This window comes from Scardinius erythrophthalmus, assembly GCF_964197995.2.
Source record: "Scardinius erythrophthalmus genome assembly, chromosome: 5".
NCBI lineage: Eukaryota > Metazoa > Chordata > Actinopteri > Cypriniformes > Leuciscidae > Scardinius > Scardinius erythrophthalmus.
In genome coordinates, this window is record NC_138225.1 from 23,947,837 (window position 1) to 23,964,193 (window position 16,357).

Here is a 16,357-nt window from a genome sequence, read left to right on the forward strand (position 1 = left end):
TTTTATTTTCAATGTGCTTTTTATTTATATATTTTGTTTTTGCTTTGTTTTATTTTATTTTCAGTGTGCTTTTTATTTAAATATTTTGTTTTGCTTTGCTTTGTTTTATATTCATTTTTTGTTTCTTTGTTTTTTTCTCAAAAAGATGAAAAAAATGTATTCTTCCAATAAATGAATAATCTCAAAATCATACTCTTTTCCCATTAATGTTGGCAGAAGCTAATGTGGTGCTGGAGAACTATGACCGTATCCTGAATGAGACAGCGTCCCGTCTCCATGTTCTCCAGGCTGCTGTGGAGAGTCCGTCTCTCACCGGAAAGATCCAGATGCTTCGCAGCGCTGCACACGATCAAGAGAAACAGCTGCAAAATCTTGAACAGAACCTGCAGGACATACGAGAAGAAAGAAACAGTCTGACAGACATCGCCCAGAACTTGCCCAAAACATGCCCACAAAAAGGGCACTGAGCTGGTGGCAGGAAGAAGTCGATCAGTTATCTAGTAATCAAGGAAAGCTATAGAAAGTGAACAAACCTCTGAAATCCCCCTCTGTATTCTTCTTTCAGCTGTGTCTGTTATAAAAGCAATACTGAACATATAAATGACACATTAAAATGTAAATTGTTTATAAACATGCATTTATTGTGAAGACAGAGTGACTTTATTTACTTATTCACTCTAGCGGTAGAAGTCAAAAATGCAGGCGAATGCATTTATACACTAGCACTTTGAATTGAAATCACCAGTAGTTAAATATGTCAGCGTGATCATTATTGTGATTCTATATGGAATAACATTGAAATTAGGCTTGAATATTGATGTTTTGCAGACATTATTATATTATGAAGTTTGCATGCAATGTACTGTAGTAAAATGCAACTTTCCCATACATTTACCTAAAACTAATGGGCATTCCTGTAATGATATAGTCCTTTTTTGGCCACTTGAGGGTGCCATCTACACAAATTAATCTGGTGGTTTTAATTTACACTGAGCATGCAATGCATCTCAGTGCATCTGCATTTGAGAAAACTGAGAATTTGGTTTTAAAGTCAGTAAATCAAGATCAAATAAACATATTGTGTCATGCTGCTTTCAATAGTGTGGTCATACATTGAACATCAGTGTGTTTACTTGTGAGCCTTTTGATATGCAACATTACTTATTTAATGTCTAACATGGCATATTAAATATTTATTGTTGTGCTTATTATCCATCTGTTCATAAATACTTGTTACAAAAGGAATTGGCTATGAATAGCTATAACTTTCCATTATTTGGACTTTCCATTATCTGTGTGGCTATTGTTTGCTTCTTTTCAGTTTTGATGTATCTTGGCTTATTGCATTAGTATGCTTCCTGTGAAGACTGAGCTTTTCATCTGTTATCTGACCCATTCACTGAGCTAATACCATTTAACTGTTCTTAACCCCATTAAACCAAAGACTACAGACACTTAGCTTATCTTCCATTTTAATACAAAGGGAACCATTTATGTCAAAAACAGAAAACCAAACTGATCAGTTCACACTTTAAGTCTATAACACACATTCATATTGCATCACAAACTTTAAACCTGCATAACAACTGATACATAACAACTGTCATATATGTACAGATCCTTATCAGTGATCAGTTACAGAGCTACGTTTAACGTTGATACACGAACTCCATTAAGACACTGTTTTACAACAAAATACGATACTTAAAGCTGTAAAAGGGATAGTTCACCCAAAAATTAAAATGTTGTCCTTACTTACTGACCCAAAGTTGGTCCAAACCATTATGAGTTTCTTTTTCTGTTGAACACAAAATATATTTAAAGAATGTTGGGTAACCAGACCCCATTGACTTCCATTGAAGGTAGAAAAAACAGTATGGAAGTCAATGGGTGCCATAAACTGCCTGGTTACCAACATTATTTAAAATATCTTCTTTTTGAGTGAGTAGATGATGACAAAACTTAATTTTTTTGGGTAAACTATCCCTTTAAGTATAGCTGTCGAACCAAATGTATCAAAGGCACATTATTGGAAGGAACAGTATTAAAATCTCTGTCTCTGATTAAACCCACCCTAGTCAAGTAAATGTATTTATCAAATGCACAACAATAAATCATGTAACAGTAATTGCACTAAATGAAATGTTTCTGACTGCAGGTCAGAGCAAAGACAAAATCACATATATAAGCTGAGAGTTAAAAAGTAAACGCCAAGATGAGAAAGATAGGAGACAATAAAAAAAATACTATAATTTTAATAAGAGCGTAAAATAAAAAAGTGCAATATTTGCAGCAGTGCAAATGCAATACAAAACGATATGTGCAAAATGTACTAAATTAAAAAAAAAAAAAATCTATATTTAGAATTATGGTGCTTCCCTTCGGCCTGCATTACCTCTCTTCACCACACGATGGCGTTTGTGTTTCTGCATTCCTGGCGCTGGTGGGCAGTGAGTGAGCGCATCATAGGGAGACCTGCGCGCCTGCGACTCTAACCAGCGTGAGATTCCTCTCTCTCCTCACAACCGACACGAGTGTTCATCTATCGCCAGTCTCTCCTCCTTCATTACCTCCTCTCGACCGTACCAGCATGCCTTCCAAATAGGATTTACAAGGTATGTAGTTGTCGCTAATCTGTTTTTAGTAAACTGATGCTTTATTTACGCGCGAAGCATGTTTTTGTCCTGTGCGCGTGTGTGTGCGTCGTTAGCGGCCGACTGTCCTTCTCTCATGCCTGCAAGTGCACCAGACAACCTGGATAAAACATCCAGACGGGTGTATAACGGTCGCTATGTCTCATTTTTCAGGCGGGAAAACCTTCGGGTTGCTCAAAGCACAGCAGAGGGAGAAGCTGGAAGAAATCAATAAGGTAAATAAGCTAACGTTGATAGGTTATTTTTGTCTCAATCTGGAAGCGAGTTTATTTCATTGGCATTGAACCGCCTCCATTCACGCTTGTGTTCCCAAACGCTTTGTCTGTAAACATCAGTGAGATTTTTAATTTGACTTCCCTTCTTCACCGTGGTCACTGTTAAATGTTATTTTGGACAGCAGCGGAATTGTTAAGCTCGGTTTTACAGCAACATGACCTAATTTAGTTAGACAGCTCGACCACATTAAGCCGCAGATCATTTCACAATCTAGAGCAAGGCTGTGTCTCAACCTATTGAGCTGCCTACGAAGTCAGGATTTTATCCATATTCCTGCTGCATGCACGAGACTGTGAAAATGATCAAAATCGCTGTCTCGGTAGGCAGCTAGGCTAACGTTAATTAGGGTTTGAGAGACATCTCTGCTCAGCTCAGCCCGCCCGTGAGTCTTCGACAACTGCGTTAAAGGGTTAATTCACCCAAAATTGATTCACCCTCAAGCCATTCTAGATGTATATGACTTTATTCTTTCAGCCAAACACAATCGGAGTTATAATAAAAAAATATCCTGTCTCTTCCAAGCTTTATAATGGGAGTAAATGATACTTGTTTTTTGAAGTCCAAAAAAAGTGCATCCATCCATCATAAAAGTACTCCATTTGGCTTCAGTGGGTTAATAAAGGCTTTCTGATGTGATGTGTGTTTTATTATAAAAATGTCCATATTTAGGCTATAACTTTATAAACTAGAATCTCTAGCTTCTGGACGCAAGACTAGTTCCGGTGGAAGAGTGACCTCTCACCCGCCATATATATATTTTTTTTTTATTAAAAATAGTGATAGGGTGGGAAGACCTGTCAATCACATCACAACGGAGCAATAGCAAACCCCAGTGATCAAGTCCTGCCCTACATTTTCACTTGGAAAGTTTTGCCATTTCACTTGGATATATATGTCACAATGGGGATGAAAAGACTTATGCAACTTCCATTTCATATCAACTTTAACATTGTAAAAAAAAATTACATGTACTTAACATTTAAGTATAAGAGGTGAACTGGTCTTGGGCGTTTCAAACAATCCCAGACCTTTACGAAAATCCCAAGAGGCTTATTTTCTTGACCCGTGTTATTTTAAAGCTAATATTTAAAATCAGCCCTCTTTGAAGTGATAAGAGGCAGCGTGTCCCCCCGCAGCCGGCTGTCTCTGTGCTCTCAGACGGGAAACAGGTGTCTGTGATCCAGCATGAATAGACCCATTATGTAGGAGAGAGATGGAGGAGTGGGCAGCAGTGGCATTTGAGCTGCAGTCTTAGCGGCTGTTCTCTCGTTCTCTCGTTCTCTCTCTCTCTCTCTCTCTCTCTCTCTCTCTCTCTCTCTCTCTCTCTCTCTCTCTCTCTCTCTCTCTCTCTCTCTCTCTCTCTCTCTCTCTCTCTCTCTCTCTCTCTCTCTCTCTCTCTCTCTCTCTCTCTCTCTCTCTCTGCGCGGCTGGAGGGAGTGACAGCTTGGTTTGGTCACATGGACATTTAGAAATGATGAGAAAATTATGTCATGGTCTGGCCTACATCTGGAGCACTTAAATGCACATAGTGTAGAGGGGAATCACTGGAAACGGGTCAAGAGCATGTTACATTTCGCATAAAATGGTAAATTATATTCAAAATGCATTTGAAGCCAATTTAGGGCGTTTTATTTTACATATTTTTTTATTTGTGACATTTCTACATGAAATGGAAATTCACAATCTAGCCTATTTTCTAAATGCATTTTTGATCTTACTGTAACTGTTAATGATTCATCCATACATGTGTCTTTTTTATGTTTTTTTTTTTGTGGCTGTTTTTGTGCTTTATCAAAATGTCATTACTCGATCTTCTGGTGAAACAACATACTTCTCTGTGCTGTGTGCCATTTTCATATGGCATTTTCCATATGATACATTTTCCAATCATTTGGTCTGCATTGACCCCTCCCTTTTCTTACAATCACCCTCCAGCTCACTTTCAGATTTGCCTCCATCCTTTCGACAATCTTTTCTCCTGTATTGTGTCAACATACTTTCTCTACTTCTGTTACTTTGTGACTTTAAACACATTTCCAATTCAATTATCCTAAATATTATTCGTAATACCAATAATGGGTTATTCTCATTATTTTAGTACAGTAATGAAAATCATCCTGTCAGGACTATCTTTTTTTAAATTAATTAATAAATTATGGGTACAGCATATTATGTGCTTAATATTAAATAAAATGTTTGTTTTTATTTATACAACAATGAAAATTATCTCTTTGCTTGCCTTATGCCAACCGCAATGTTCACGTTTTTTTTTCTCTCTCTTTTTTTCCATGAGGCTATGACCTTGTTTTACACTTCATACATGTGTATTAAATGTTAAATAAGTTAATAATGATAAGAGTGAAGCGTTATTATTTTTTCCCTCCTGACAATTTTTTATTTAAGAGTTTGTTTACCATTGTGATTTATACAGAGTTTCCATAGATTTGCACTAAACAAGCCTAAACACACAGAGAGATGAATGGCGTGCGATTACCTGTCTGTCAAGGTCAAGGTCCCATGAATGGGGATTATGGCATCAGCACTGGTCAATGCTTGAATCTATGAAGTGAAGCATCAGCTTCAGTGCAACGCATTGCTTGCTGATTGAGCCTTGTAAAGTGGCGCTCAAAGTTAATTTCACCACCTATTTTCATTTATGAATGAAATTCATTTTTGAACGTATCACTTGAATGCAGAGGTGGGTAGAGTATCCAAAACCTGTACTCAAGTAAAAGTACAAGTACTTATAGAAATATTTACTCAAAGTAAAAGTAATCATCTTAATAGTTACTTGAGTAAGAGTAAAAAAGTATCCAATGAAAAAACTACTCAAGTAGTGAGTAACTAGTTACTTCGGATCATATAGGCATATATATATATATATATATATATATATATATATATATATATATATATATATATATATATATATATATATATGAAGACTTCATGATGCAAAAGCCTCTGAGTGCCATCTGAAATTTTCTTCTAAAACAATCATTTGTATCAAGCTCGTATATTTAAGTTCAGTAATTTCACTTTAAAGGGTTAGTTCACCCAAAAATGAAAATTATGTCATTAATGGCTCACCCTCATGTCGTTCCAAGCCCTTAAGACCTCCGTTCATCTTCGGAACACAGTTTAAGATATTTTAGATTTAGTCCGAGAGCTTTCTGTTCCTCCATTAAAGTCAATGGACGTGTCACTTTTCACGTCCAGAAAGGCAATACAGACATCATCAAAGTAGTCCATGTGACATCAGTGGCTCGATCTTAAGTTTATCAAGCGACGAGAATACTTTTTGTGTGCAAAAAGTAAACAAAAATAACGACTTTATTCTACTATTCATTTCCTTCTCTGGTCTCAAGCTATTTCACGTAGTGTAACTGCGTAGCGCGTCTGTGTTGTACGTCACACGTAGGCTCACTATTGGCCGACGCTGGTCATGTGTGTGATGCGTGTGACGTACAACACAGACGCGCTAGCCTACTCAATTACACTACGTGAAATAGCTTGAGACCAGAGAGAAGGAAATGATAAGATTGAGCCACTGATGTCACATGGACTACTTTGATGATGTCTGTATTGCCTTTCTGGACGTGAACAGTGACATGTCCATTGACATGTCCATTGACATGTCCATTGACTTTAATGGAGGAACAGAAAGCTCTCGGACTAAATCTAAAATATCTTAAACTGTGTTCCGAAGATGAAGGGAGGTCTTACGGGCTTGGAACGACATGAGGGTGAGCCATTAATGACATAAATTTAATTTTTGGGTGAACTAACCCTTTAATGACAATTAATAGGTAGGCTACTTTTCATTGCCATTTAAGTGTGAACATAAACACAAGCTTGATAAAAAATGCTCTTTTAGAAGAAAATTTCAGATGGTACTTAGAGGCTTTTGCCTCTGAAGTCGTCATATATATATATAATGATATTATTTAGATTTTGTTTATTTAAATGACTATTATTATCAGCTATCTTTGCAACAAAAACAGAAGAGAGACGTAAGCATCATTTCTGCCATCTGTATAGCTCAAAAATCATTGCCTGTCCTCTGGTTTGTATAATAGTAATACAACTACATTTGGATTATTAGACAATGTCGAAATAAAGTGAATCTGCAGAGTGTTGCATTCAAAGGTATTGACAGAGAAGAGTTAAAAACGTGTGCTCGCGCTCATGACTGCTACTGAACATCTGAACACACACACACAAAAAAAAAAGTACATCGACGGATCTTCTTCTGACTGTTCTCCAAAATATAATCAAATGTATATTTCTGCAAGCATGTTTAAACTGGTTAACTGTGTCAACGGCAGGCAAAGGCATTCGTTTTCAAGTCGAGTTCGCAAGCCACTGCGCAACAATACACACAAACTACCGCGGGATGGCGGGTGTTCATAAACTGTGAACAATGGTAGCTTTATTTAATGTAAATTACTGTATATGTCCAAAAAACGGGTAATGTCATACTTTCTAGTGTCGTGGCGTAATAATCTGTTTGGTTGTAAAATGTATAACCTGAGTGAAATGAAATCGAATATATCGTCCTGACTCCTGTGGAATCATTCATTCACAGACAGCTTACGAAGATGTTCAGTTTAACTAATAAAGATCTTCATCGCAGGCAAAAATATGATGCATTTGAAGATTTGCTCTCACTTGACTGTAGGTCCACTGCCGCTTGATCTTCCTGTTTAATCTTCCTGTTACGACTCGGAGTCCAGTGTGAATTGAAATCGCTTCAGACGATTCAGTGCGTGCAGGAACTGAATCAGGAACTGAATCATTCAAACCGATTCGCGAACCGATTTAGACAGATCTGCCAACTTGTTTAATGAAGTCTTTGAACAGAATCGACTCAAAAGAGTCATTCATTTGTGAATTGAGCATCGCTCAAGTCCAGAAAAAAGATACAGCGCGCTTGGAATAAACTACGCATTTAACAACACATATTGCATTAAAATAAAGTAACGAGAGGAACGTCGCCCAATGTAACGAAGTAAAAGTACAGTTTTTTCATTAGAAATGTACTCGAGTAAAAGTAAAAAGTACCCACATTCAAATCTACTCTTAAAAGTACAATTTTTCTAAAAAAGTACTCAAGTAAATGTAACGAAGTAAATGTACTTCGTTACTACCCGCCTCTGCTTGAATGAACGGTTTTAATAACCCGTTCAAAGTCAGTCCCTTGCAGTCACCTAGTGGCGTAACCTGCACTGACTGACAGCCTGTCTAGAGCAGTGGTTCTCAACTCCAGTCCTCGGGACCCACTGCTCTGCACATTTTGTATGTCTCCCTTATTTAACACACCTGAACCAGATCATCAGCTCGTTAGGAGAGACTCCATGAACTGATTTGAGTGTGTCAGATAAGAGAGACATACAAAATGTGCAGAGCAGCGGGTCCCGAGGACTGGAGTTGAGAACCACTGGTCTAGAGCGCAATGCGACAAGCAGTGCTGATACTGGTAAAATATCACCAGTCTTAGAAATCCTCTCGTCCAGTCAGATTCAAGGATCATAGCTAATTGCTATACCAATATCCCAACGAGTCTATTGTCTGGTTTATGTTCTGTTACACCATGTCCTAACCATACGTGCGATAAAAGCTATCTTTTCCATGTGAATCAAAAGTTGTTGTCCTAGCCACAGTGGCGACACGCGATGTTTATATTTTTCTGCAACATCGCAGCTGGAACAACAACACGAAGTATGATAATGATAATCTCAGGTACTGTTTATGTGCTTTATTTAATGTTAAAAGCATTTAATGTGAGTTTGAATATCATTTTGTGTGTCTTTTTATAGCCGTACTGAAAGCAACAATGGACCATTCACCTCAGATCTTCAAAATAAATAAAAGAAAAAAGAAAGTTCAAACTGTCAACTCTGTGTATTTTATGACAAATATTGTATCAGTAACTCGGTATGTATTTTAATAATGTTAAAATGGTGTTGTATTCATGAATTTGATCATTATCTTTTTCGTTGCGAGTGCCGGGAACTTGCCGAGAGAGCTCGCCCACATGTTCTTTGATTTTTGATTGACTTTATCGCTTCTCATAATCGCATCTCACGTGTGGACAGACAAATTGTTTGTCGCTGGAATCTTATCGCATCGCGTCTGGATAGGACACAGTGTTATGTGGACCCTTATTTTGACATTCTGTTCTTTCTTTTAGTTCCTGTTTCCCGCTCTGTTTAGTTTCAGTTCCATTAGTTACTGATGATGTTCTCATTTGTTTCTGTAGTTCCTTGTTTCACCTGTGTCTAGTTTAGTTTCCTTTGTTGCACCCCTGCCCTATAGTTTTAGCCCTGTTTCTCAGTTGTTGTCAGTTCTCGTTATGCATGGTGTGATTTGCGTTATTCTCTTGCCTGTTCATTCAGAGTGTTTGGATTATTAATAAAGCCTGTTTTTTTGGGGGGTTTTTTTTGGAATCACTTTCGTCTTTGTGCTTGTTGACCACAACGTAACCCTTATTATTTATATGGGGGGAAAATTACTATAATATCAAATATTGCAATATTGAGCCACACAAAATTACCGCTAGGGAAATTCCTTCACCAAAACAGTCATTGATGCTTACTAATCTGAGGTCTCAATTACTGAAATACTGCAGACCAGTGAAAAGCAAACTGTGCGTATCAAATGAAACAAACTCACAGTTTCAAGTTTTGGTGTGAAGGAAGATTGATGTGTAGTCGTGACTGAGGTAGAAGGCGGCACTTAAGCTCTTCATCTCTCAGTGTGACTCAGAGGGCTGATTCTCACAGCATAGTTTTCATCGTGCTGATGAGTCATAATTAAATGTTCTAGGTTGCTTGATGCTCCTTGGGAACATATAGATCCACACACATGCTGTTTGCTTTTAAAGCCTTCACTTAGTCAGCAGCATCTCCCACCACCCATAATCAAAATCCACTCAAACACGCACCCACACACACTTTGATCGCCCTTATACTCATACACACAATCTTTAATGCTTCACTGATAGTGAAGTCCCATATCACGCATGTGGATCTTTGATTTATGGGCCTCAGTCAGAATCTTGTCATGTCATAGACCATTAACAGAGATGGCAGAATAAACCGACCAGTGTTGTGTTAGTCTTTTAGTTCTGCTTTGTCCAGTTTTCCAATAACAGGAACTTTGAAAGGACTTTGAAAGTCCTTTTTGTTTTGTTATTGCTGCTTACACTAGCTAGCTGCCTGCGTTTATTAAGCATCTTTATCCTCTGACACTAATTCTCTTACAATTTTGGCCAAATTATTACCTATTACATAATTGCCATAGACCAGTGGTAGTTTGAAGGTGTTTACAAGCTGGAGTGAACCTTTCTGGAATGATGGCTTTGGTAACCTGTTTCGAACTCCCTAAATGAACTTTGTTTCGGCCTGATTATGTTAGAAATATCACACCATGCAAAACTGACAAATGTAAAGGCATCCCACAAAGCCTAGAAAAATCAGAGAATTATCTGAAAAGGTTAATAAAATCTGAATGAATTTATATGGGCAATGGCTCTAAAATATTTAACCAGCTTTTTCTAATATGATATATTTAAAAATCCTTAGTTAAAAAAAGTTATACAGGTTCATTGGCAGAAAGGTATGAGAACCTTTAAGTCACTCATTAGGTAGTCTCAGCCTCAGACGACCGCTGACTAAATGTCTGATGCAAATGGAACACTTAACTGGAAACACTTAAAGGGATAGTTCACCCAAAAATGAAAATTCTGTCAGTAATTACTCACCCTCATGTTGTTCCAACCCCGTAAGACTTTCATTCATCTTCAGAACACAAATTAAGATATTTTTGATGAAATCTGAGTGCTGTCTCACTCCTCCACAGGCTTATGGACACTATAACTTGCTTGCCCAGAAAATGTATTACAGACATCGTTTATATAGTCCAAGTGACTCCAGTGGCTCAATCTTAAGTTTATAAAGCGACGAGAATACTTTTTGTGCGCAAAAACAAACAAAAACAACAACTTTATTCCACTTTTCATTTCCTTCTCTCTGGGCCTCGAGTCTTTTCACGTAGTGTTTTTGCGTAGCGCGTCTGTGTTGCACGTCACCACGCATCACACACATGACCAGCATCGCCCAATAGTGAGCCTACGTGGTGACGTGCAACACAGACGCGCTGCGCAAAAAACACTACGTAAACTAACTCGAGGCACAGAGAGAGAATGAAATGAACAGTGGAATAAAGTCGTTATTTTTGTTTGTTTTTGCGCACAAAAAGTATTCTCGTCGCTTTATAAACTTAAGATTGAGCCACTGGAGTCACTTGGACTATATTAACGATGTCTTTAATACATTTTCTGGGCCAGCAAGTTATAGTGTCCATAAGCCTGTGGAGGAGTGAGACAGCACCAGTTCCGAAAATGAACGAAAGTCTTACAGGGTTGGAACAACATGAGGGTGAGTAATTACTGACAGAATTTTCATTTTTGGGTGAACTAATCCTTTAAGGATTTCCGAAGTTGTCATCTGATTGGTTGAATTCTACAGGATGTCCGGGAGGTGTTTAGTTCTTTAACGGCCTGGAAACCAAGCCGTCGTGACACCAAACCCCCTCATGGAAAAAAAACTTAAACTGTGACAATGAGCGCTTACCAGAATCAAATAAATGCTGCATTTTCAAAAGTATGTGAAGTTTGCAGCTCCATTGTTGCAGTAAGCTTGAACTGAATAATTTGACTGAATAATTTATTAGATGCACGGCAGTCTGTTATCATAGGGACATTGACTTATAAAATAAAAAAGAGTGGCAGACATTTAGGCCAAAGTGGAGAAGATAAAAATCTTTGTCATTTTCTTTGTTATAAAAAACAAAACAAAGATAGACATTGCATATACACAACATAATATACAAATGAAATAAACAGTGCTTTATTTTTTCAGCCACATTAGGTGTATTTAACTAGCATTCGAGAAAGGTATTAAATGAACAAATATAAAAAGAACTACATGGACTTCACTGTATAAATTATACATTGATTCTTATTAAAGCTACTATTAATGTTCTCAGTTAAGAGCAGTGAGTTTGGATACTGTTCTGGATAGCCACACCCTTCAAAATATCATCTTTTGCATTCAGCACAAGAAATAAATTAATACAGGTTTGGAACAACTTTAGAGTGAGTAAATAATGATAGAATTTAAATTTTGGGGTGAACTATCCCTTTAAGGACAAGCATGTTTACTATGAGGCTACTGTCACAGACCGGCACGCATCGAATATTCACGCATAAGTCACGCACCCAATTTTCTCTCAAATGTTTGCTTTCACTTTAGACATAACCAACTGTGTTTATGTAAACCTCGTGTGTATTTGACAGTATTAACGCAATAAACTTGAAAGATAACTAAGTCCAGTTACCAGGCGCTGTTTGACAGGCTTTTTAGTGCATGTGCGCTTCGGGTTTATGCGCTCAGAAAAGCGTATGTTAGAACAGCGCATCAGCACGCAAATGACATGTTTAACTGGCAAGGCTTTTAAGCACATGGAAATAATTAACTTTTGTGAATTGCAGTGTCCCGTGAGTGTAGCTCTAACTCTGCGTTAACATATGTGCGTCGCATTGTACAGTATGTTGAGACTGAGACGCCAGAACTGCCACTGATAGAATGGACTGTAGCACGATACTACGATATTTCTTCAAAAGCAGATCGTGGAGACATTTTAATCGTCCACGATCAAAAATCGTGATATCGCACACCACTACATCCATGCAATAAATGCACGTTCTTAAGGCGAGACACTACAGGTAAAAAAAAAAAATTAATAACAGATATCACCATCAAACTTCCTCAGTTGATTACTTATACAAGTATATAAAAAAATGTATTACAAGTTTTTAAAATATGTATGTTTAATTATTCAAATTTGACATTATGTCATTAAATGTGTGATTTTTGCATATATTTTCAGTAGATAAATCTGAACATATGATAAAGCCAGGTGCAAAATTCTTTTTTCATTTTGTTTACACACAAGATGAAAAATACATTTCAGAGGGATTTCAGGATATATGCTTTCAATTACCTAGGAAATCAAAATATATTGTCCATAGCCTTAAAAAATGTTCGCCATATTTTTTTAATAAAATGGCAAATAAATCAGGCCAGGAATGATTAATTAACAAATTCCTGTGAAAATATCTTCAAAATAATGCTAAGTGTATAACTGGAAAGTTTGGTGTACATAGGTGCTACATAGGCTGAGGCATGTGTGTACTGGTGAGTGACAAAAAAACTAATTTTGAGAAAACGGCATTTAAAGATTTAATAGCTCTAAATGAGATTTCGTCATTAGCTTTAAATCCCCCTTTGGACATTCACGATTGGTTACTGATAGAAAGGAAATGCCCATATTTGGGTTACGTAGCGTTGTGCAGGAGACTCAGAGCTTTACAATGATACCAGTCATGACAGACTTCAGTAAACAGACGGGAACTCGGCATGTCGCGTTGGAATGCTAACTTCTTGGTAAATTTGGGAGAAACTTACCGCCGCAAGTAAACAAAATGTAATAAAATAAACATCTTAATGTATATTTTCAACGTTTTCTTTATAGCAGCTTGAAAGAACATATATTGAAGGAGTAAACTAGCCCAAAATCTCAACTGACCTCTGCATGAAAAATCTGTTTTTGCCTGCCGTGTCTCGCCTTAAATAAGCAAGGTTTTCTAGCGAATTTCAACTGCTCATGGCATGACCCATTTTAGTGCTAGCCAAACGACACTTTAAAGTCAGTCAGAGAAGAAATGTATATTAATATTTACAAGCAACTTAAAACTCCCCGTAATTCGGACCTTGATAGCACGCTAATATTTCTGCCAGTTTTGAATCGTGATTGTCAGCCTCTGCTTTTCCGCTACACACTGTAGCTTGAGTGTATAACACCCCTCGCCGTTACTTTCAGCTGAGAAAAGAGAACACAGCCTTCTGCAATGTTCTGGTGTTATTTTTTTGATTGGTTGGGTATTCTTCAGCCCTTTATCAAACTTCTTAACACACAGCCCACCTTAGATTGTTTTTAATCAATGCACAAATCATAAAAAAACAGAATAACACAATCTGTGCCTAAATTCTGATTGGGTGGGCAAGGCAGACATTTGGGTGGGCTCAGCCCACCCCTGCCCATGCCTAGATCCAGCCCTGTTCCTAGAACTTAAATCGTTCCCAGTTCCTGTTGTGTGAACATGCCAAAAAGTGGGTACTTCCGCCGTTAGTTATAGGAACTGTGAGAAGGTTCCCTTAATGAAATGATCAGTTGTTTTCAATGTAGCCACATACTCATATGGTTCTTTATACATGTCAATATACAGCTGTCTTTGTTTTAGGTAGGGAATCCTTATATTTGGGTGTCCATCAAAACGTTTTAAAGGCACTGTTCTAGAGAATAAAACTACATGGTGGAGAATCGGCACTCTGCTCACACTCTGGTCTTCTGCCATGAGGAAGAACAGCCATAATCATTTGATAATCATTCATCCACCCTGTCTTTTCCAGTTAGAGATCATGCTCACTTTTTCACTCTCTTTATTTGCAGGAGTTTATGGAAGATCAGAAGTACCGGGATGAGGAGGATTTACCAGAAAAGTTGGATTCTTTTAAAAGTAAGAGTTGTAAACTAAAAGGATAGTTGAAATATTTTAAAAACACATTTTCTCCAATGTTTATATGCGCATGTTTAATTGTTTGTGGCGTGAATGCTAAGAGAGCTTGAGTGTGTGTTTAATCATGTGTGATTGACTGCTTTCTTCATATGGTCTAGCAGGAATGTGCTGGTCTTGGCCCCTTGTTGTTTTAACGCTAAGGGTTTTGGACATGTGCTTCTTGTGGGAGAGAAAATAACAGTGTGTGTGTGTGTGTGTGTGTGGGAAAGGACAACTGGAATGTAAACGAACAGTCCTCTTGAGTCTTTTGGTCAAAGCTTAAATGTGGTTTTGCTTTTCTCTATGCAAAACCCTCATGGTAACTTCAGCCACCTGAATCATGAAGTCATCTTCCTGCTCTTTCTAATGTTAACCCTTCTTAAAAGATGACCCATTAAGGTTTGAAGTAAATATTTACTTTATTTACTTGATTCCAGGTAGTGTTGTTCCAACGGATTCTGACTAACTTAAACATCTCTGATTGGCCATTGTGTTCACACGGTCAACAGATATGTCTGTGATTGGCTACAATGATTAACGCTTCAAAAATACATTGTAAATCGAAACCTTTGACGTGCTTCACAGATTGCTTCCACAGATACACAGGTAGTATTTGAAAGCAGCCAGCTATCAGCGGATCCCATATATACCCTGTACTCTGTACTTCCCGGTACTGCAGAAATGTTGGTATCGTCACATTGTTTTTAAAATTTCAGTATCGACCGATTCTTTTGACAACCCTGGGCAGATGTCACTACAATAAATACAAATCTCTAAACTCCATATCATTTCTTCTATTTTGACATTTAGATTAATGTTATTATTGATTTTTGTTTTTAGTGATTTAATTTATTTAGACAAAATAGTGTACAGTTTTAATATCATCTATTCTATCAGTTATCTGCCATAACATCTGCTTATCATAATTGGTGAGAATTTTTGTATATGTGTAGCCTATCTGACATCATGAATCCTCTTCCTTTTCAACCCCTCCCCTCTAACCACATTAACCCTCTCCATTTTGGTACTTTTTTTCTCTCTCTCTCTCTCTCTCTCTCTCTCTCTCTCTCTCTCTCTCTCTCTCTCTCTCTCTCTCTCTCTCTCTCTCTCTCTCTCTCTCTCTCCTATCTCTCTCTCTCTTCTCTCTCAAATTCAAATTCAAATGAGCTTTATTGGCATGACTTGTACAGTATTGCCAAAGCATTGGCCATTACATAAATGGACATTACATACACAAATAATCAATAAATTCAATAAATCAATCAGTAAACAAATGCATGAATACATTTATATATAAAAAAAAAAAAAAAAAAAAAAAACACCTTTGTACATTTGTACCAACATTCAGACAAGATAAGGATGATTCTGACTTTAGTTTTGTCCACTGGCTGACTCTCGTAGTTTGTGGCAGGCTGACACATATTTTGCTGCTGTTGTGATTGAGCTGGAGTTTTCTCCCAGAATATGCTTTAATTTTTCTGAATTTGGTAGTGCCATAAAATTTGGTTCTAGTTGTTGGAATCTAGTGAAATAGTCTGATCTAATGCTGTGATAGTGATCACAGTGTATCAGGAAGTGTTCTTCTGTCTCCACCTCTCTCTGAGGGCACAGTGAACACAGTCTCTGCTCTCTCGGCTGCCATCTCTGCCTGTGCCGGCCTCTCTCTACAGCCAGACTGTGGTCACTCAGCCTGTACTTGGTCAGGGTCTTTCTCATTTTATGCTCTTTCACACAGCTCAGGTAT

General features: G+C 37.5%; 2 protein-coding genes across 4 annotated transcripts in view; both read left to right on the plus strand.

Annotated features, from left to right (window-relative positions):
* lamc3 (laminin, gamma 3) overlaps window positions 1–2,065 on the plus strand; it is a 95,361-nt gene extending 93,296 nt beyond the window's left edge. For both annotated transcript variants that reach the window (XM_081366979.1, XM_081366980.1), the window contains one exon: window positions 217–2,065. In XM_081366979.1, coding sequence (XP_081223105.1) covers window positions 217–467 — 251 coding nt within the window. In that variant the 3' untranslated portion in view covers window positions 468–2,065. The remainder of the gene's footprint in view (window positions 1–216) is intronic.
* A 391-nt stretch (window positions 2,066–2,456) lies between these two features.
* aif1l (allograft inflammatory factor 1-like) overlaps window positions 2,457–16,357 on the plus strand; it is a 24,382-nt gene continuing 10,481 nt past the window's right edge. The window contains exons 1-3 of one of the 2 annotated variants that reach the window (XM_081366981.1): window positions 2,459–2,615; window positions 2,808–2,869; window positions 14,508–14,574. In XM_081366981.1, coding sequence (XP_081223107.1) covers window positions 14,514–14,574 — 61 coding nt within the window. In that variant the 5' untranslated portion in view covers window positions 2,459–2,615; window positions 2,808–2,869; window positions 14,508–14,513. Of the gene's footprint in view, window positions 2,616–2,807; window positions 2,870–14,507; window positions 14,575–16,357 lie in introns of both variants that reach the window. The other variant, XM_081366982.1, reaches the window with a different exon arrangement.